The 24,273-nt window shown below is 37.3% G+C and overlaps 1 protein-coding gene and 1 pseudogene across 1 annotated transcript in view; both read right to left on the reverse strand.

The window, feature by feature from the left end:
- Positions 1–19,362, reverse strand: part of LOC131431975 (EF-hand domain-containing protein D2 homolog) — a 44,147-nt gene extending 24,785 nt beyond the window's left edge. Inside the window, exon 1 of the mRNA XM_058597972.1 lies at positions 18,519–19,362. Within this exon, the coding sequence (XP_058453955.1) occupies positions 18,519–18,688 (170 nt within the window). The 5' untranslated portion in view covers positions 18,689–19,362. The remainder of the gene's footprint in view (positions 1–18,518) is intronic.
- On the reverse strand, positions 7,321–9,385 carry LOC131431976 (putative nuclease HARBI1; annotated as a pseudogene).
- Positions 19,363–24,273: the final 4,911 nt, after the last annotated feature.

The raw sequence follows: 24,273 nt of genomic DNA on the forward strand, positions 1-24,273 counted from the left end.
CGTGTTTTTTTACGCGGATTTCCGATATTCACGCGGATTTTCGAAGTTACACGTTTTATTTAGGCGAATTTCCGAAGTTACGCGGTTTTTATACGCGAATTTTATGCAAAGTTACGCGATTTCCTTTACACGGATTTCCGAAGTTACGCCGTTTTTTACGCGGATTTCCAAAGTTACGCGGGTTTTTTACGCGGATTTGCGAAGTTACGCGTTTTTTAACGCGGATTTCCGATGCTACGCGATTTTTTCTAGCCGATTTCCTCAGTTACACGATTTTTTAATGCGCATTTCCGAAGTAACACGTTCTTTTACGCGGATTTCCGAAGTTACGCGTTTTCTTCACGTGGATTTCCGATGTTACGCCGTTTTTTTACGCGAATTTCCGAAGTTATACTGTTTTTACGCGGATTCCCGAAGTTACGCGGATTTCCGAAGTTGCGTGATTTTTTTCAAGCAGATTTCCGAAGTTACTCGTTTTTTTGCAATCGGATTTTCGATGCGTTCTTTAGACGGTTTCTCGAAATTACGCGTTTTTTACGCGGATTTCCGATATAACGCGGTTTTTTCACGTGGATTTTCGAAGTTACGCGGTTCTTTATGGGGATTTTCGAAGTTACGCGGATTTTGTACGCGAATTTCCGAAGTTGCGCGGTTTTTATACGCGAATTTTCGACGCGGATTTCCGAAATTACGCGTTTTTTAACGCGGATTTCCGATGCTACGCGATTTTTTCTAGTCCATTTCCTTAGTTACACGATTTTTAATGCGCATTCCCGAAGTAACACGTTTTTTTACGCGGATTTCCGAAGTTACGCCGTTTTTTTACGCGGATTTCCGAAGTTACGCGGTTTTTTTTTTTCATGCGGATATTCGACGCGTTTTTTACGCGGATTTCTGAAGTTACGCGGTTTGTTTACCAGATTTTTGAAGTTTCACGGTTGTAACGCGGATTTTTTGCCGCGAATTTTCTAAGTTCTCCGGTTTTCTAGTTTTGTCTTAGAAATGCATGAAACATCGAGATCTAGCTTTATCCCGAAATTTTTTTTTTGGAGCCAACTCTTTCTGACACTTTTCGATTTCGATTTAGAATCTCTCCTTTTTTTAAATATCGACTTTAGGATTTAGAGATTCTAAATTAAAATCGCAGATTTTCCAAGTTTTCGCGGTTTTTGCGCAGTTTTCTACGCGGTGCGTATCCCCCGTGAAGACCTCAGTATACTTCAATCGGTAGTCATTGTTGGTAGACGGCCAAATAAACCGATTTTGGTTATCCTTGCTCCCAGTTTTCGAATAACGACCGAAAATAGTAGTCATATTTTCAAAAATTGGATTTCACTCACTTTTATCAGACATGGCAGAAGATCCGATATTTCTAATATTAGGTCCTAATAATGGTCTCGAATTCAACAAAAGCTTACACCTTCATCCAAAATACGTTGTCAAAATCGTAAAAAATCTTTTAACTTTGAATAAAAGCTAGAAGAGTTCGACTTCGATTATACCGGTTCCCGGATTCCGGTTTCGAAAGTACCTGCAATAGTGGAACTGATATTCTTCTACTCATGAATGGCCTGACCGATCTGAGAGCTGTTTCGTTCTGCAGGTTATTCTAGATTATACAGAAACAATCTTTTTGGTTTTTTTCAACAATCGATGATTATTTTGAAAAATTCCGCAGTATTGTATATGAGAGTATGATTGTTAAGAGAAAGGCATCATTACACCATTAGATGGGTTAAAATAGGTTTTTTTCTGGAAGATTCATCAGGCAGTAGCGGAGAATGTAAGTAGAACCTTAAGTACAGTTCTCAGTTTGAAGCTAGCAGGGCAGTCGAGAGAAAATTCGGGCATTTTACTTATAGAAATTCATTAACCTTAAGGTCATTCGTTTCTAGGGCCAGAAAAACTTGCTGTCTCTGTGTGTGGGGATCAGAATTCAACTCAAATGGGAAATGTCGCAACATCCATTGCAGTTCGATAATATATCATGTATGATACTTTCATTTTTCGCAAAGTGTTGACCAATAAGTGTAAAATTACTCCTACGATTTTACTGTCAAGATTTCATATCTAAGTAATTATTTGAATATACGAGAAGTAAGACTCTCATTTTACTACGAAAAAACACTAATATGTGTTTGTCACCAAGATTCAAGTCACGCCTCACAGAAACTTGGAAAAATGTTAAAAACATCCAATAAATTAACATTCTTGTCACGTTAAATCATTCTGCCATTCTTACCATCCTTACAAATGCTTCACCAACGGCTATTTCAGCATTACATTGTTCGACAAATCAAAACATGCTTGCATGCTCAAACAAAACAAACCGTTTGCTACTGTATTGCGCTTAAATTTCCAGTCCAATCAGGAGAGGAGACTGCTGAAAGTGCGCACCCAGCATGAAATGCCATTAAAAATAGGCCCACAGACCACTCAATATTTTTCCCACGTCGCCTACTATGTTAAACCGTTTTGGTACATGGTTGCCATACCTACGGCTACGGGCAGGAATTTTATGCAATCGAGTGACGAACGAGAGACGACCGACTAACCCGCATGTCATTTCTTTTCACCGCGCTCATCCAGCATGTATTAGGAGTCGATTATGTATTGATTTGGACTTAAAAACCACACACACACGAAGCGGGGCGAGCGAGCACGCATAATCTACTACCCACCATCAATCGAGCCTCGAGTCACAATCGAACCCTAAACGCTTTCACGTTTGCAGAGTGCAATTTTTCGAAAATGCCATTTCGCTTTAGCCTAACAGTTTTGTAATTAGCATACATACCTAACTCCAATCGAATAGAGTCCGAGGACGGGTTGAACCCGGTTTCCATCCACTGCTCGAAACTACGATTGTGCAACAACAATTGGTCACCGGGTAAGATAATGATTCAGGACAGAAGAAAAACCGAACGGCCTGAAAATGGAACTCCGGAACGCATATGGCTCACATAATACCCTCTCTCTCTATATCTATTTGGGTACAGCAATGTCATACACCAAAGGGAAACAGTAAAGCGGTTCCATATGTGAACGAAGCTTGCAACCCGAACACGATACTATACAGTGACCAATGGCCAGCTGTTGTCAGCCACGGCTCGGATTCATTTTGACACAGAGATGAAAGCAGTCTGACACAGGAAGCTAGGGAAAAAAATGCTCCGTTCTGTACGGTTCAACTGTTTATAAATATATCATATCTAATCAACGAAGTTGGGCACCGCCTGCCTGGATCGGATGTCTGTACAAAACCTGTCAGGGATTTGTTTATACGTTTTGTCGTGGTGCAATTTTCCACATGTTTTTCCACTGATAGGAACAAAAACACCTGCAACTTTTGCTGCTAGCCACGCTACAACGTGAATATCAGTCGTGTACTTAATAGATATAATTGACTAAATTGGTTTTGTACATATTGGCGACTGCAGAAAAAAAAACAAAAACAAAATAATTCTAGCGTGCTACGATGGTGTGGCATGACATAAAAAGACGAAACACCAGCTATCTTGTATAAACAGGCGGTAATTCATAGAATTACAGTGCGATGACTAGTTTGATGCGTGTTTATGAGTGATCTACGGCTGAAACGATACCAAACAAGCATCCATGGACCGAATTGATAGACAATCCAGGAGAGTGTGAAAAATTGGAATCTTTCAACAGACTACCTCAGATGTTACATAAGAAATCCAGTTTAATCGCTTATGCTTTCAGAGCTTGGAAGTAACTGCGTGAGGTGTGTTACGACGGCGTTAATGAATCGCGGCAGAATTGGCCGGTGTATCGATGAATCACGCAGCTACGGCTTCAATTAAGCCTCGACGAGGAGTTGACGGTGCAATATCGATTGCTAATCGAATCTTGCATTGGAAAATTGCTTCCCCACTTTTATGGTTTGTTTGAATGAAACCACGCGAGAGAATCATGAGTGTAAGACGAAACCGAATCGACACGGGGAAGCCGCACAATTTGTGAGTACTTTTATGGTCAATATGCAAATCTATTAACTAATACCCATTCCAATAATCCCCTGGATCAACAAGTAGCCGACGCAAATACAAATGAAATTTCCTGAAGACACACATAGATAAGTTTTCCGTGTTTCATGACTTGCTTTGACTGGCTATAAATTGTTTGTTCAAAATGTTCAAAATGACAATTTCGGGAGAAAAGAATTTTTATTCGCACTTTGATGAATTATTGTATTGAATATAAAATCGACAAAAACATGAGATTAGTTCAAATTGCGAAAAAAATTTCCTACAGCAAAACACAATCAGAAGCGCCAAAGATTGAAGTATTGTCAATATTGAGATAGCTCTTCATTACAATAAGCAATTTTGCTCTATGGGAAAATTTTAAGTGCGAACAAAACCATGCAACGTCAAAACAGGTTCGTGTGGTTCACGCTGATACTAATCAAATTCTACTCATAACGCCATGGCACATGCCTTGAAAGTCATAATTGGCATATCTCTCTCTCTAGTTGTATTGATAATCTTCACATCAAGAATAGATATATTTACTACATTTGGTGCATAATGGGTGCAGTAAATTTCGATTCATATAACGAAGCAGACCATATCTGCTTGAAATGAAATCTGTTTTCAGTTTAGCAACGCCATCGCACTCAACATATTGGGCCGTATGAATAAAATGTAGTAAAGTCTGTTGTTTGTAGTATCTTCTAAAAAACAAAGTCCACAGAGTGTTGGTATGAATAAACACGATTTCGAACATGTAGTACATGCTACTTTCGAATATAAGCATTTACTACATGTCAGGTTTCAATGGAATCGGAAAAATAAAGAAATGCTAAACTATTTAATTTACCTTTGGATGGTTCAGCACGGCGAGTGAAATTATTTGAAGTGTATTCGTTCTAAGATGACTATAGAGTGTTTACAGAGATGGAAGTGAATGTGAGCAATTTTCACCCATGATTCTAACGATAATTGTTTTTCTTGTGACATAAAAAATGAATTGCCTTTGTTGCCAAAACTGTTCACATAAGATAAAAAATTTTTACACTATGTATGCGATTTTGTATGTTCCAGCATAACTCTACTATAACGGTTTGAGTATAAACTAGACATTTTTACATCAATTTGCACAATTTATAAGATGACACCTACTGATTGGTATTAAGGTATATGAGTTTAATACTAAATAGTTCATAGACATTTCTTATAAAAAAGTTAAGCCATCAATGTGAAATCTACTTCTGAATAGAGATCGGAGGCCCAAGTGTTATATACCATTTGAATCAGTTCGTCGAAATCAGCAAATGTCTGAATGATGAATGAATGACAAATGAGAAATAATTTGATTTTGTTTTATCAGAGATGGATGAACCGATTTTTACTTAGATTCAAACGAAAGGCTCTAAGGTCCCATGCAAAAATCCTGAATTTCATCTAGATTTGACCTCCGGTTTCGGAATAACAGGGAGATATGTGTAGAAAATGAAAACGATATTACTCACTTTTCTCGAATTTGGCTGGACCGATATGCTATAAAATTCAAATGAAAAGAGTTAAGATTCCATAAAATTTCCTGATTTTCAAACAGATCCGACTTCCAGTTCCGAAGATATTGTCAATGCACTCTAATTTCTCAAACAAGGGTACACATAAATTTAGAACCAAAGACTATTTATAAATTTAGAATCAAATGATGAACGCTACATTCTCTTAGATGACAGTTAAATTCTTACTGATATTGGGTACAGTATAGGAAATAGTGGTGAAAAAAATTCAAATTGAATCACACTCCTTTTTCTCACAGATGGCAAAACTGAATATCATAAACTAATCTATCTATATATAAAAAAATGGATAGATGTTTGTAACACCATAACTTCTGAACGACTGAACGGATTGCCACCTAACTTGTCACAGGTACTTGCATTTCAGAGATGGTTTAAGAAGTATCTTTATACTATACGGGGGGTGGATGTAGCAAGTGCCTTTAAAAAGGGGGGTGTAATGTTTAAAACGGCATAACTCCGGAACTACTGAGTGGATTGATATCGAATTTTGATATACGAGGGGGGATACATTTTGTATAAGCCTACGTGTATTTATATATTTTTTTCAATTCTTCGCCCCGATCAACCCATTTAATATGAAAATGTAAAATGTACTGGCTAAAATTTTAATTTAACTATTTATATACATTTCACGAAAGAAAGATTAGTATGATGATACAGAAAGACTAAAAAATATTGAATAAATTCCGAAAATAAGGAGTTGTATACCCCTGAAACTCAAAATGGCCAGCCTTCAATAGGACCAGATTTCGATTCACGTGGTTAATGAATTTGCGTGTTTCCATGGTAATGTTTTGTTTGTATCCATGGAGATCCCACCGTTATTTTCAATCAAAGTGAGCGATTTACAAACTAATTCGTCCTCCTTCTAGTTTGAATCGTTCGACAGTGAGGAAGCGTAAGTAGCTGAAACTTCGTCAAAGATATTTCAATACTTGAAAGATCTTTCAAATTTTAGCTTCATTGACTGAATAAGCATTATGGAAAGGTTATGTTCGGATCAACAGTATGAAGAAGCAAAGGGAAATGCGAGTAAGTCTGTTCAAATAAGTGATTTACTTTTCGCCATGGCGTTGCACCGCTTTTGTGGAGTTCTGCTTATGAAATGCCAGACCCCTCAAATAAAAAAGAGGAAATCTGTCGCTGCAAAGGAAATTGTACTCTTTCTTCTACAAGAATGTGGAGTAGAAATGTCAGAGAGGCAAATTTTAAAGAAATTCAGTTGAATGCAGGAGAGAATATTCTATATGAACTTTTAGGCGCAGAAGATAATCCAGCAGTAACAAAAGTTAATTGTGAGTATAAATATATCATAGCATAGTTTTTAGCATTAATGTTCTATTTTCAGCCGGGATTTCTGTTGGTGCGGACCTCAGCATGGTGTCCGAGAAAGAGCTGTCTAAATCAGTGACAATGGAAGAAGCCACTCCGGATTTTCAAGCTGTAAAGGAAGTTGATTCTAATACTCTACCTCCAAAGAAGTATATTTCTGAATTTAAACTTTACATTGGACAGTAAACTTTGAAAGTCATAATAGGTTTCAATAAATTCAATAAATAGCTAATAAGAAAACGAAAATATAATTATTAATAACAAGAGTAATGATAATAATAATAATAATAATAATAATAATAATAATAATAATAATAATAATAATAATAATAATAATAATAATAATAATAATAATAATAATAATAATAATAATAATAATAATAATAATAATAATAATAATAATATTAATAATAATAATCGGGAAATTTATTAACTATTAAAAATAATCGAGAGCTCTACGCTCATGCAAAGTTTGGTAAAAAAAATGCAGCCATAGCATCACGTCTATTTCGGCCGCGAGTCCTAACATCGCCAGTTTCACTTGAACCAACAATAATCGACTCCTCCGCATTCTCCTCAGGGCCATTGAAATTCTTATTGAAGATATTTTGCAATATTATGCAGAATGAAACATGCACGGATCATCAACGGAACTCGATGCGTGGCCATTCGTACTGCATTTTGCAGAAAAGAAAATCGGCGCTTAACCTGTCCAAACACTCTCTCGATTACAACACGCTTTCGGCAAAAAATTTTGTTAAAGTTCATTTTTACTGGTGTATCAGGATTTCTGTAAGGTGTCATAATCCAAGGAGCAATAGCGTATCCTTCATCACCCAAAAGAAGAGCCTCATTGGTATTCTCAAACATGATTATATAAATATCAGAATTTTTCCAAAACCTTGAATCATGAACAGACCCAGGCCATGAACAATCAATACTAGTGAAGGCATCATTAGCATTACATGTAGCCTGCACATTAAATGATGCGAAACATTTCCTATTTATGAATTCATCTGGATGATCGTGTGGAAGAACAATTTGTATGTGAGTGCAATCAATAACGCCAATTACATTAGGAATCTGACCTTTACGGTTCCAGTTATTCTGAGCCTTTCGAAACTCTTCTTCAGTTGATGGAAACTTAATCCAATCCGCTGATTTGTTGGTAATTTTCTTGCAAACATACCAAATAGTTTTGCAAACTGTTGTTTGATGGATCCCGATATCCTCTTCAACACCAATCTAGTATCTAGTATAGTAAAGGGTGATTTTTTAAGAGCTTGAGAACTTTTTTAAACAATAAAACGCATAAAATTTGCAAAATCTCATCGGTTCTTTATTTTAAACGTTAGATTGGTACATGACATTTACTTTTTGAAGATAATTTCATTTAAATGTTGACCGCGGCTGCGTCTTAGGTGGTCCATTCGGAAAGTCCAATTTTGGGCAACTTTTTCGAGCATTTCGGCCGGAATAGCCCGAATTTCTTCGGAAATGTTGTCTTCCAAAGCTGGAATAGTTACTGGCTTATTTCTGTAGACTTTAGACTTGACGTAGCCCCACAAAAAATAGTCTAAAGGCGTCAAATCGCATGATCTTGGTGGCCAACTTACCGGTCCATTTCTTGAGATGAATTGTTCTCCGAAGTTTTCCCTCAAAATGGCCATAGAATCGCGAGCTGTGTGGCATGTAGCGCCATCTTGTTGAAACCACATGTCAACCAAGTTCAGTTCTTCCATTTTTGGCAACAAAAAGTTTGTTAGCATCGAACGATAGCGATCGCCATTCACTGTAACGTTGCGTCCAAAAGCATCTTTGAAAAAATACGGTCCAATGATTCCACCAGCGTACAAACCACACCAAACAGTGCGTTTTTCGGGATGCATGGGCAGTTCTTGAACGGCTTCTGGTTGCTCTTCACTCCAAATGCGGCAATTTTGCTTATTTACGTAGCCATTCAACCAGAAATGAGCCTCATCGCTGAACAAAATTTGTCGATAAAAAAGCGGATTTTCTGCCAACTTTTCTAGGGCCCATTCACTGAAAATTCGGCGTTGCTCGTTAGTAAGTCTATTCATGATGAAATGTCAGAGCATACTGAGCAAATAATAATGCATGAAAATCATAACCTCAAAAAATCTGAGCAAATACTAATGCATGAAAATCCTAACCTCAAAAAAATCACCTTTTATAAGGAAATTACAGAATATTAACATAATTGATACCTGAAATCCTGGATCACCTAAATATCGTAAGAAGGTTTTAATTTTCTGTACTTTATCCAAACCTCCTCCTCTTGAATCATCCTGGTCATCTATAAAATATTCTGCCATCCACTGCACATTTTCACTAGAAAACCTGTATGTACCCTGAAATGTTCACTATTTTCTCGACGAACAATATATGCTTTCTCTTTTCTCGAGTTTATATTCATAAATGTAGCTGAGTTAAAATACATTTCAACTGTAAGTAGTAAAAAATAAAAAAATACTTTCTATATGATAAAAGCAAAAAAAACGTCCTTTTGTTAATTTTTATATTTCACAGACTCACAAGTAGCAACATTTTTAGTTACCTACCGAAAAAATGTAGTAAACACTACTTTTATTCATACGTATTCAACTGTTTGTAGTATATTATATATGTATATATGCTGTATCTCTCGAATAGATGCCTCAGGGGGGTTGAAAAAATGGTACATTTGCATTAGTTTTGTTGTACAGAAATAAAAAAATGGCAGGAAAGTACCTTTGTTGTTTTATTAAAAATTAAAATATTTACTAAAAAAAAGATTCGTTTCGATTGGCTTTATAGTGTGAACGAGCGATTTCGAGAAAGACACATCGAAGAAATATCATGGCGCGTGCAAGTTTTGAGAACTATATATCTGAAAGCATTCGAAGTTCGTCTTTGAAACTTTGCGATTGAAGCAAAAAATAAAAAATCGATTTTCCATAGAGTGCCCACCCCTTAGCTGAAAGTCAAACTTACGGGAACAAATAATTTCTAACCAGTCAAAGCAAGCCATGAAACACGGAAAACTTATCCATTTGTTCAGTGGAAGTTTCGTTTGTTTTTATATTTATTTATCTTTCCTCATAGGTGCAGAGTATCTTTTCTCAATCCAAACCATAATTTTGTCATTAAGGGCTGAGGACAGTACCGTAAAGTGGTAGGTTTTTTGCTATTTTTCCGTTTCAAATTATATTTTCTTGGAAAAGGTGCAGAATATAGAAAAACCCACCTGACGATGTCTTCGAAATTTAGTTGAGAATATTCTGTGAAATTTGTTGTATTTTTTTCTGACTGAAGAACTGCTGAAAATTGGAACACTCGGAAATGCATACCTCTACTTGTTCATCGAATATCTCGGCTTTGAAGGCTTGTATCATAAATCTACCGTGGCAAAGTCTAGATAATTTAGTTTAGATGCGATTAGTACATAAAAACATGTATATTATCGCGATAAAAATAAAGTCTTGTATTTTCCTGTGAAACAAAGTCAGTTTCAATGAATCCGCCATTTTTTTCGCTTTGATTTCCTGATAGCATTCTGAAAAAAGTAGAGAGAAATAAAAATTGGCTCGACAAGGCTGCCAAAAACACAGACGTTTCATTGTATATAAACACATTTTTTGTTTCGCATTCAATCTTTGTGAAAGTTGAATATTTTTTCATTGTTCATTGGAATCTATGTGATGTTCGGGTTTATGTGATCAAATTTTTCATCAAAATAATAACATGTATGCTGGCAACCCGGTACAGTTTGCTCATATACGCGAGAGTACAAGAGAAATACGATGCGCAAACAGAATTGAGCGAGCTACGTGGTCGATTTAAAACTCAACACGCGACCCTCTGTCCTCAGACCTTAAGGCCAGTAGGTATAACCACGTGGCTCGCTCTGCGTATTACATGTCTTTTTATACTCGTTCGCATACACTGAGGTCTCTTTAAACGCGGGGGATACTTACCGCATAATAGAAAAAAGCGTAACTTCGGGAATCCGCGTAAAAAACCTTCAAACTAACGAAAAAAGTGTGTTTGATGCCAAATATCTTAGAAATGCATGAAACGTCCAGATCTGGGGTAGTTAAAAAAATTTTTTTTTGTGAAAATCGACTTTTGGACAGAAAAATTTGAGACTTCCAAAATCGAATTTTTGTTGATGCCAAAAAACGTGCAATTTTAGAAATACGCAGAAAAAACTGTGTAACTTCGAAAATCCTCGTAACTTCGCGAATCCGCGTAAAAAAACCTCCAAACTAAAGAAAAAAATTTTTTGATGTCAAATATCTTAAAAATGCATCAAACGTCCAGATCTGGTGTAGTTTCAAAATAAAAAAAAAAAAATTTTGTGAAAATCGACTTTGGGACATAGAAAAATTTTGAGACTTCCAAATTGGAATTTTTTTTTGATGCCAAAAAACGTGCAATTTTAGAAATACGCGGAAAAAACTGTGTAACTTCGGAAATCCGCGTGAAAAACCTCCAAACTAACGAAAAAAAGTGTTTTTGATGCCAAATATCTTATAAAAACATGAAACGTCCAGATCTGGTGTAGTTCCAAAAAAATTTTTTTTGTAAAAATCCACTTTTGGACATAGAAAAATTTTGAGACTTCCAAAATCAAAAATTTGTTTTGATGCTGAAAAAAACCGCGTAACTTCGAAAATCCGCCTAAAAAAACAGCGTAAAAAGAGACCCCAGTTATGTGCAAAATGACTCTCGATGGGAATTCGGTCGTGCTTCGCCGTGCGGTCCTTTAATATTCGTATCGCGTCGCTTGTCGCTCCCACTCTGGTTTCACCCTAAGACTTAGGGTGAAGCCAGAGTGGGAGCGACAAGCGACGCGAAGCGATGCGTAACGCGAAAATTTTCAATGCTACATAGTAGCCATTGTAAAAGCAACTAGAAGCGATGCTCAAAAACATCAGAGGTAAACAAAAATTGACATTTTCATTCGTTGTTAAAGTTTCAAAAGAATGGATTCGGACGAAGAGTTTTTTTATGTCCGAAGGCGTACGCAACTATTTCTTCGGTAATCATAAAGAGATCGGAATTCATCCCATTAATCGAAACAGTAGAAGTTCGGTGAATATCATCATCTGTATAAAGAATTGCTCAAAGATTCTCGAAAAATTCATGACTATACTAACTAGTACTACTAGTCCTGATATCTCCAAAACTTTTTCACAGGAACCCATTTCCGGTAATTACGATATTGTTGATCCCAGAGCGCATTCCGTTTAAAAATAGCACCGATTAGCGCTTCAACGTCAATCGAATTATCTTGTTCCGTCATGACAAAAATCAATTCAACCTCTGTTCGCTCGTAGATCCCGTGAAAGCTTTGCACGTGGTGCTTGGTCGCTTGTCGCGCTGAAAATCGCTCGTAGCTACGCTACATTTTGTTCCTGGATTCTGAACCTAGTTTATGAACTCGGATTCTGGACCAGAATTCTGAATCTGAATTCTGGACCTGAATTCTGAACCTGTATTCTGATCCTGTAGCTAAATTTTGAAACTGAATTCTGAATCTGGTTTTGCACTTGAATATTTGTATCTCAATTAAGAGCCTCGTTTCTGTTTTTTCGAACTTGTATTCTGGACCTGGATTTTGAACCTGTATTCTAGACCATGATCAATGTTCTGAACCTGTATTCTGAAACTGAATACAGAACCAAGACTTATTCCTGGAATCTTGATCTGAACCCTGAATGTGGATCTGCATTCAGAACCGGGACTTCAATTATGGAGCTGAATTCTTGGCTAAGATCAGGACCTAGTTTTCGCACTTGGGTTGTATACCTGGATTCTGAGCCTTAATTCTGGATCTAGATCTCGACGAAATTCTGGACTTGGATTCTGAACCTGAATTTTTTATTCGGATTGTAGACCTGAATTCTGTATCTGGATTAAGAGCCTAGATTTTGGATCCTTACGAAATTTTGACCCCACGTTCTGGACTTGAATTCTGAACCTGGATTCTGAACCTGAGTTCAGGACCTACATTTTGTTCGTGGATTATGAATCCGGCTTCTGCAATCGAATTCTGAGTCGGAATTTTGATCCTGGATTTTGGATTTGGATTCTAAACATGGATTCTGAGCCTAGATTCTGTATATTGGTCGCGTATGGATTATGAACCTTGATCAAAATTCTGATTTCGGACTAGACATCTGATACTGGATTCAGAACCTCTATTCTGTAACTGTAACCTGAATTTTGTTCCTGAATTCTGAATCTGAATCATGGACCTGAGTCTGGTTTTTGAATCTGGATTCTGAACCAGGATTATGGACCTGAATTTTGAACCTGAATTCTAGACCTTGAATCGAATTTTGGACCTGGATGCTGGATCTTGAGTCTGGTACTGGATCGAGAGCCTGTATTCTGGAACTAAATTCTGAACCTTAACTTGTACTTGGCTCCTGCACTTGAATTTTGAACTTTAGTTCTAAACCTGGGTTCTGAGTTTTCTCTTTGATTCTCGTTGATGCCGAAAATTTTAGAACACTTCAATGTTGTTTTATTTATGAGTATCTCGTACTTCCGAAATTTTTTAGCATAAATTTCTAAACACAATTCCGATGGTGTGGAGCAAAAATGTTGCGTATAACAAACGATATTTACGATCGAAAACTTATTATTCTCTAACAGAGCTAATTTCGAAAAGACGTTCCATAGTGAAGTACAGTTGGTCGTATTTTCGCCAAAAGAAGCTCAAACATTAACTCGTTGAAACAAATTTCTCTTCAATTCTATGATTATTAAGTTAACCTCCTCCTCCTTGTTTACGTCCTATCGAATAGCCTTGCGTCAGTGGACCAAAACCATTGCCTCGACAGTTCCTGCAGTTATTCAGTCCAGCGATGTCAGATCTACCGATTCGAAAATTTTCTACGGATTTGTAGACAAAATCTACAGAAAATGAATTTTTTTCTACGGAAATTTGAATTTATCAACGGAGAACAACGGAAACCAGTTTTGTCTGGCGAGCACAAAAAAAAACAAAAAAAAAGATTTCCACCGCCAGTGCTTCCGAGAAAAATGCTATTCTGCTAATCTACGGAAATGACACTATTACTATCTGGCATCGCTGATTCGGTCACCGGTACGGAAATACACCTTGAGTTGAGAGCTTCTTTTTCTACGGCCTTTTACAACATGGAATTGGAAACCAGTGGGTTGATTTCTTGATTGTAATCATTGTGCCGCATGCCACGCGGCTCAACTGTTTGGAGGACCTATACAACCAGGACAGGAGGCCCGTAGTGTTATTTTTAACCAGTTGGAAATCGCTACCGACACTACAGGGCTATTTAGGCTGCTCGGTTGCTTGACACTGAAGTTCAGTTACCATGGAGTAAATCGTAAACATTTGCCAGTATGAAACCAACACATCGTTGAAATACAAAACCTTCTATAATGGGCCGAAGTTGCTACCCTGTGGCACACCACGCAATTTCGTGGAATATGAAGAAGTTCAATCGGGTAAAGCTTTTTTTATCAAACGAATTTATTCAAGTTTTATGGTTAACCATAATAAAAGCTTTTTCAAGATGATATCGACTAGTGATCCAAGTTCCAAGTTCGTCGAAAAGTATAAGGCCACTGTTATTCATTAACTTCAATGCAAAGAAGTTTTGTTTTCCACAACTGAGATGCTCAGTTTAAGAGATGTACCTTTCTTAAATTGTATCAGCCTCCCTGTAATTCAGACGCATCCAATTGAATTTGATTTATTTGTATATATGTTCACAAAAAAAAATCTTCGACCGGTTGATTATGAAATCAAAAACCCTTCTGAAGCCGACGCAAAACTAAACTCGTTTGAACATATCAATACACCTATTCAAACTGCAATGGGCCATGGCCAGCGAGAAACCATCGTAGCATTTGACCTGAATCAATGTTCGGAACAACATCCGTTCCAAACCGAACTGGCTCACTGACGGACTTTTAGCACGCAACCGACCGCCCCAATTGGATTTACTCAGTTCAACCTTGCAAGGTTTCGTTCCTGGGGGCAGCCAACAAAACGTGTGAACCGCAAAACACTTGCTAATAAGTGTGACATGGTTGTTTTTCCCCCTCCCTAATTAGTTGCACTTGACCTGACCCCAATCGGAGCAGAGCAGTCATTAGCTACATCGGACACATTTTGTTTGTTCATGTTATCCGCTAGAATTTCATGCAATAATACACTGAGAAAATTGAATGATTTTTAAAAATGTTCTATTTACCATTCACAATTTATCACATCTAAGCAATCCGCGACTTAGAAATGGTCCTATGCGACACTTACCGTCAGATTCTTAGAGAAAGTTCATAACAAGATAACTCTTCTTTCGTGGCTTGGGTGTCGTTAGCCACGACAGCATGATTCATTCTTACTGTAGATCTCGCTATATCAGGCGGAGGGAGTCGTTCTATAAATTGTACATAATTTTAAATTTAAACAATCAGCTCCACACTCATTCCGTCAGCTCGTTGGTGATATTCGATGATAAAAAAAACACGGAATAACGCGACCATCGACGAAGTGAATGCACTGCACTAGAGGCTCATTGCGGAAGGGGACATAACACCCAGTACTTTTAGAAGCAATTTACATGTGAACTAGCAGTCTCTAGATGTGTATTTAATGAACCACCGCAAGTGCGGCCGGGGCTACAAACATTTGTTATCACCATAGAGGGTGACTGTCGGGAGGTGCCAGAACCTTGTTCCGTATACGGATGGTGATTCACGATTTAATAGAGTATTGTTGTTTACATTAGAACTGAGCGTAATTTTCAACTAGAATGGGTACTTTTTTACCTGGTTTATGAAGTGATGATAATTAATCATATATAGATTTCTTAAGATGATGGAAAAACAATGATGAAAAATAGTGTATGAATGAATTTCATCCAGGTCTGGGATTCAGATTAGAAGTCCAGGAACAAAATCCAGGTCCAAGTCTAGGTCCAGAATTCAGTTCCGAAGCACAGGTTTTGAATCCAGTACCGGAGGTTCAGAAACCAGGCCCAATAAAATATGTCCAAATTTCTAGTTCAGGGTACAGGATCCAGGTTCAGAATGCAGGTGCAAAATCCAGATCCGGAATTCAGGTTCAGATTGCAGGTTCAAATCCCACGTCCAGTATGCAAGCACAGAAAATGAGTTAAGCTACACGCGCAGAATTCAGGTCCATGACCAGAATTTACGGAACTTAAGAGTGGTTAAGAGTTCTGGATCAAAATCTAGATGCGAAATTGAGATCTAGAATCCAGAGTTGAGAATTCAGGTCCAGAATCTGGATCCAGTATCCTATTCTGGAATCCAGGACCAGAATTCAATTCTAAAAGTCAGTTCCAGAATTCAGGACCAGATCGAAAATCAAGAATTCAGGCTCAGAATCCAGGCTTCGATTTCAAATCTATAATCAAGGTTCAGATTTCAGGTCCAGAATGCTGATCTAAATCCTATCTAACGATCTAGTTCTGAACCTGGACTCACCATAATGCACTATATTACTGGTCTAGATCTAGATCATGGACCTGGAAGTTCGAAATCTTGAACCTGGAACTAGACCAAGATCTAGATATATCTTATTACCGGTTCAGGTTCAGATTCTAAAACTGGACTTATCATATTGGGGATTCAGTTTCAGGTATTACCAGGTCCAGTACCAGGATCTACACCTAGATCTCGATTCTCACTTGAACCAATAATATGGTAATTTCAGGTCATACTGCTGTTTCACATTCGTGGTAAGTGCACTCAACAGTGTGCAACCCCGAAGAACTTGAACGGCCAATTTTATTCGTATTCATGTCATGCGGTTAGGTCTCTGGCATTACCCATCCGTGTTTTAGTCTGAACTAGCCAGACTAAGGAACTACCGTAGACGATCCAAAACATACGTGGAAGCAAAAAGATTCAGGATTTGTCTTAGCCCATTTCTTACTGAATCATTTGGAGCATTTGGATTCATCTCTTTTGGCGCTATGAAAACGTCTCCGGGCAGAATTCCGATTCTACAAACGAGCAAAGAAATCATGATTTGAGGAAAATACTTTATTTCCATGTTTTGATTATACACCATTATAAGAAGTTCTCGGATCATACACTATTTGGACTCATTTCTCTGAAATGTAAGGCCCCGTTTTTCAAATGCCTTCGAATAGCGAACAAAGAGAATAGCAAATATTTTGTAAAGATCATGATAAATTAAATTAATCAGATTCCATATTTGTAATAAAAATATTGCGTTTTAGAAGAACGACTTCCGAAATAACGTGTTCTCTGAACTGTTTTGCGTTCATTCCTTCGGGTTTGATTTCGTATTTGCATAATGCACTCAAACGAACTGCTATATATATTTTTTGCTGGTAATTTTTTATTGCCGGTATCTTTTTGGCAACACTGTTTTTGGCAGATCACGCGTGAATCTTGTCTTGTGCCATTGTCAAACTTGTTCAGTTTGGTCTAAAATTTAATCATGAATGTACACTGGCAAAGCTGGGAAAGATCCACTTTTTATAGATAAATCGTGTCCAACAATGAAATGCCGCATCTGGAGGGAAGACCAGCCAGAAGCATTGCAAAGAGCTACCAATGCATCCCAAAAAAGTCACTGTTCGGTGTGGATTATGGGCCGGTGGCATTATACGTGAAATTCCCGCCGATATGTTGGAAAGAGTGTTCCAAATTGGACCTTGCGCATGGGCCTTCTAAAGCGTAGCCGCGGCCAACATTTGCATGTAATTGTCTTCAAACATCAAATTATATTAATCGTTCTATCGATTCCAATAAAGATTTCATTATCATTTGATTCAGAAGATTCAAAGTGATATCGTTAATAATTGACTTGACTTCATGAGATAATCCAATCATGACAATTCTTTCCGTGTAGAACCGTAATTCTAATAGATTCGATGACCACTTCTTGTTTAGTGTGTTCGCATTTATGTTCTTGTCAGCTATAAGAAATTGTGGGAATGACATATTTACCACAATGAATGAACATTGTTCTACTGCGTATTACAGTTTGGTGTAAAAAAATTCAAAACAAGTTTCAGAATCTGAATGACAAGAAATGATCCTTGCTCAATTCCTTCTACACACACATGGATTTAAACAGATTTTCCAAAAGTTCAACAATACTATTGTGTTCGAATCACCTGCAGTCAGGAATGACATTCGGATTTTGGTTCTGGCCAACTGCACATGCAATCCACGAAAGAAATGTATATACCAATACACTGAATTCTGGTTTTGATTATTACGTCCCATTGTCTGCTCTTTAGGAATAAAACTTGAAAATCAGGTCCAACTCACGGCGCAGAAACGTGGCCTTGAAGTAATTGCCAAAACCACTGACCTTTTTTTTCGAATCATTGGTTTTAACTGGTAACACGACTGTTATTGATTCTTTTACATCAAAACCAATTCATTAAATTGCTTGAAATGTCATTCGTACGTAAAATTAATGATTTTCAAGCACAACTAAATGTCATATTCTTCAACTGACGTCTTTATCTCGTACGAGTGCATTCGCACAGCCTACTCAGTTATGCTGGTTTTTAATGCGACGCGGGCAAGGTATCATTAATCAGGGTTCACTCACTTGGAAAACGTCGCCTGGTAATCCTTAATCTCCTTCCGCGAGAACTCGTGAAACTCGGTGTAGATGTTGACCACCCGATACGTGTGCTTCACCACCTCGCCGTTCTCCAGAGCGTCGTTGATTTGCTGTCGACGGTTCAGGACCGAGAAGAGTTCGGCGTCAGCTGACATTATTCTGCCGTGTTCCTCAAGATCAACAATCTGTTTTTTTACTTGTTTTGAATTCTTCTGCTATCAACACCGTCGAAACGCACACAGTGACACAGATACTGACTGACCAGGCAAGAGAAACCCCCTTGCTAACAATTATTCATTTATTGTTCGGATTTTTCCCAATTATTTATTTCAAATTGGTTCTTCTTATTTTCCTTGTTTGGCTGGCACTTGCTTGCTTGCTTGCTGAGATAAGTGCAGCTAATTAAAATACATTCGACACGTATGATGTACTGCGTATACAAATGAACGTTTTTTTTATTGTTACACTTGTTTATATCTCTGTTGTTCCTTCCTATTGTACGCGGCGGCAAAGGTTAAACACACCTGCCGTTTGATGATGGTTGTATGCTGATCAATGTTATCTCCGCTGAACAATGAATTTTTGTTACAGTACACAAGGCCTAGGAACCTGAGACCAACACTTTTTTTTTGTTTTGTTTGGATGGATGCTGGAGCTGGCTGTAATCGATTATTACCAGCGGGAGGCGCAAAAAGGTGTAAACTTTAAAGCAACAAGAGCACTTGTACACCCACTTCGATTGAAAGTAGAAGTGAAACTAAAAATTCAAACGAAACCGACGGCTTCAACGGCTTCTCCTTTTCGCGTATTCAACCGGCTGACGGACAAACGCATATGTGCCTGCCTGAGTCATTTTCTCGCGAGGAGGTTAGCAAATAAAAATAAAACGTGTTTGTTCTCTTTCTCTCTCTCACTCTCTGCGCTCTCTCAAAATATCGGTAGCTCTTTGATGTCACGTGACGACACGCAGTGTCGGCGACTATTCATTGTAGAGTAAAAAATTTTTGTACACGTGGAAAATTACATAAAAATTGTAGAATACCAGTAAATAATTTTCTGCGACAGTGAATCGATGTAATATTAAGCTAATTTATCATTTTCACATTGTATGATGTTCTAGAAGGGGAGTTCATAAGAAACAAAGCTTTGCAGTTATACGGTTTACTGTTGAATGATGAACCATCTACAATTTCTACTGTCCGGAGTTTTACTGCAAGCAAAGGATGGTTTTACACATTCGTGCAAATAATTTTAATCCGTAATGTAGAACTGAAATCGATGACGGTTAGTACCATGCTGATCAAATATTTAATGCCGATGAGACTGGGCTCTTTTAAAAACTTTCATCGGATTTCCATAGCCAGGTCAGAACTAACGTCTAGTGGATTCAAAGCAGCAAAAGATCGAACAATGTTGATGTTTTGCAATAATGCATCAGCGACCGTATGTTAAAACCGCTGTTGATACATTAGGCAGAAAGATCACGAGCTCTTAAAACGAACAACCTAAAATTTTCCTGTACAATGATGTCTAATCGCAAAGCTTGGAATTTGAAGAGTATTTAAACAGTAAGCGAATGAGTTTCGAAGCACTGCTACTAATTGACAATGACGCTGATCATTGCGAATTACCACATCCCAATATAAAAGTAATATTCTCGCCACCGAACACGACTTCTCTAATACAACCGCTAGATCAAGCAATTATAGCAACATTAAAAAAATATTACATCAAACAATCTTTTTGGTTCATCTTACTAACAAATTGATCAAAAGAAATCTGATTCTCTTCCAGAAGCTTGGGAAAAATACACAACGAAAGAGTTCCATTTCTAATTTCCATTTATGCAGCACTAACGGAAATGAGAAAGTCTACGCTCGATGCTTCTTGCATCAAAGTGCTATGTCTATACTGACGTGCCGAACGAAAACGTGTTTTCGTCATTTTCTGGCCGATGCAGGTTTGGTCATTGAACAATTCCAGGAATGAGTAGACGAAAAAGTGACAAAACCAGAATCGACCTTCTCCGATTTGGATGACACTTTGCACATGGCTTCAGTATGGTAAACCATAAGTTTTTTGAACCGATGAAGAGGTCAATCCGACTCACGACTGATTTTCAGAAAGGGCGTATGTATTTTTGGATTTCACAAAAATTGCCTTTTTCATATCGTTGTAACTCGGAAACCGTTAATTGTACAAAAATGGCGTCCAGGAAGAAGTTGTAGGGAATCGATTGGGCACTCTAAAAAAATATACACAGAGCAAAATTTTTGATTTTTTTCTCAATAATTACAAAACAATCCAAAAAAGTTAAAAAAAAATCAGGGTTTAATTTTTTTTTGAGAATTTTTATTTTAAAGCTGTTATTAAAACCTACAGATTGATGGCTATCCCATCCGTGCCTTTTGAAAAATGAAGAAAAATGAAGCTAAAACAATTTACAGATATATTCGAAATTTCAAGTTCTTGTTGAAAGATAATCATTTAAACAGTAGAATTTTATTCTACAGATTAAAGGCAATAAATTTGTTCATAATATCCTTTCTTCTAAAAGTAGCTGTTCTTGAGATACTTGGATATTTAGTTATAACACCATTTTTTATAATTCCATGAATTGTTTATTTGCTTGCTATAACTACAATTATTACATTTACATGAATAAATCTTAATTATATTTAAGGTTTTAAGTTCTTGAAAATTGTATGAGTACTACGTGGATCGTCATTCGAATACAGTCTTGTGACGATTGTGGTTTCTGAAATCGGAACGTAAAAATGGTATTTCTGTGTGACTGGAATCATTTTGGTATCCTTATAAACACTACTTTACTCGGTCACACCCCGTTCATATTCTTCTTGTGACACGTAACAAAAAGACATGTCGGTGAATGCATCTCGACTTCTCTGCTCTGCCCATTCATATAATTGTTCTGCAGTTGTGATTGGGTGTTCATGTAGTTTAGTCAAGCTTTCACGTCGTGCCATTCGCTTTAAATTACCCCCGAGTGCATCACATGGTCCTTTACTATGAGAAGTTGCAAAAAAATGCCACTCAGCATCAGTGTTATACATTGATTTAAATTTACAGAGACTTGCAAAATTTTTTGTCTGTTTTTGTACTGCGAAGCAGCTCCGTCAGACATAAATATTGCTTTTTTCCTTTCTCTATAGAAATTACAATTGCTGGAAAACCAACTTTCGAACGGAGCCTCGGAGACCCATAGTGTTATATACCATTCGACTCAGTTCGACGAGATCGGAAAATGTCTGTGTGTGCACTTTTCGAAGTGTGTGCACTTTTCGAAGATGGTTGAACCGATTTTAACAAACTTAGGCTCGTTCGAAAGCTACTGTCGGGCCATTGATCAAGTTCGAAGATCAAATGGCTGTGACTTTTGGTTCCGGAGATATGATGGTATAAGTGACGTAACTGACAAAACGCTTTGTTTTTTTTACCGCGCAAGATTCTCGGAGATGGTTGAACCGATTTTAACAAACTTAGGCTCGTTAACAAACTTAGACTCGTAACAAACTTAGCCTCGTTTTTCGCACGAGGCTGATTATAAATAAATATATTGAAACAAATAAAAAAAAACCCTTCTTAATCCACCTAGTGGTGTGATAATGCCTTTCTCTTCTTTCATAACAGTCTCATGAAAATATGTTTCATACTTTTATTAAATAATTTTGGATACTAATTTTGACACCAATTGATTCAGATTGATTCGAGTAGTTCACAAAAGCATGCTTCAGTGTTTATGTCACACAGTCAGCATCATTTTTCCAAACTAGTGCTTGACATTTGCGTTGCCTATTTGTATGAGAACAGTGATGCTAATCTAAAAAACCCTTCTTAATCCACCTAGTGGTGGGATAATGCCTTTCTCTTCTTTCATAACAGTCTCATGAAAATATGTTTCATACTTTTTTTACATAATTTGTTTTCGGGATAACACTAAATTTCGATGTTTCATGCAGTTTTAAGAGTTTCGGCATCAAAAAAAATTTCGATTTTGGAAATTTCATGTACTCCCCCCTATGGTGCTTTTTCAAGGTCGAAAATTGTCAAACCTTTACCACCGGGCAGCACCCCTTAAGTATGTCCGATTTAGGTCAAATTTTGCATGAAGGCTTTTTTCGAGGTGCTTAAACTTTTGAGCACTAGAACTTAACGAAAATAGAGGTGATCCTAAAATTTTGGCACCCATATATATATAAGAGCGGTAAAAATCAATGTGTTTTGTCGGTTACGTCACTTATACCATCATATATCTGGAACCAAAAGTCACAACCATTTGATCTTCGAACTTGATCAATAGCCCGACAGTAGCTTTCAAACGAGCCCAAGTTTGTTAAAATCGGTTCAGTTATCTCTGAGAAAATTGAGCGCGTTCAAATACAACGCTTTTTGTCGGTTACGTCACTTATACAATCATATCTCCGGAACCAAAAGTCACAGCCATTTGATCTTCGAACTTGATCAATGGCCCGATAGTACCTTTCAAACGAGCCCAAGTTTGTAAAAATCGGTTCAGCCATCTCTGAGAAAATTGAGCGCGTTCAAATTCAACGCCTTTTGTCGGTTACGTCACTTATACAATCATATCTCCGAAACCAAAAGTCACAGCCATTTGATCTTCGAACTTGATCAATGGCCCGACAGTAGCTTTCAAACGAGCCCAAGTTTGTTAAAATCGGTTCAGCCATCTCTGAGAAAATTGAGCGCGTTCAAATATCTTCTAAAAGTGCACACACACACATACACACACACACACACATACACACAGACATTTTCCGATCTCGTCGAACTGAGTCGAATGGTATATAACACTATGGGTCTCCGAGGCTCCGTTCGAAAGTCGGTTTTTCCAGCAATTCTAATACCTTTCTATAGAGAAAGGCAAAACTTCAATAATTCATACTTCAATATAGTGAGATCCCAAGACAACTGTTATCGTTTAATCGCAATTGGATCCTTTTCAGGTTTCACGAACGAAGAATTTTGTCAGCGGTTACGAATGACTAATCGATCTATTGCTCTGATGCTGAAGCACTTTTCAACTTACCATGAGAAAAGGAAAATCCATTTTATTTTTTCGTTTTTGATTACCCGATTTGCAGTTTGTTTTGTTTACTTTTCTCATTTCTTCAATATTCAGTAACCAAGGTTATGTTATTCGAAATCAATAATTTAGCAACTTGTGTTGCCAGTTTCAACCTTTTCTCAAGCGATTACGTTTTGACAGTACCAGTTATTGAGGGGTAGTTAAATTCGCGATACGCAGTTTTGATAGACAAGTGGCAGGTCGTGTCGTCGATTCAGCTGTACTAATTCTGCAAGCATCGGAAGCATCCTACTTACATGAATTTCTAAAAGAAGGCTGGACCGATTTTCATTTACTTCGATTTGCGGGCTCGAGACTTTTTTACAGATTTTCATATATTCACCATTTCATTCATCTGTTTGCCTTTTCAGTCTGTCTCTCCTTTTCAATGACATAAGAATACAGAATATTTCAAATTTTTGATCTTGTAAATTGATACCCGAACAGGCTTTCTTGCTTCTATTCAGTTTCCAAAGAAAAGTGTTTTGAAGAATTTTACAGTAATATATACACTTATGACAAAGGCATAATTATACCAAATACAAATTATAATACCCCTAAGTCCCATACAAACGAACCGCCAATGTTTGGTTCACAGCCTGAACAAGTAAGCCTAGCAAATTACTCCCTTTC

Source organism: Malaya genurostris, chromosome 2 (genome assembly GCF_030247185.1).
Source record: "Malaya genurostris strain Urasoe2022 chromosome 2, Malgen_1.1, whole genome shotgun sequence".
Lineage (NCBI taxonomy): Eukaryota > Metazoa > Arthropoda > Insecta > Diptera > Culicidae > Malaya > Malaya genurostris.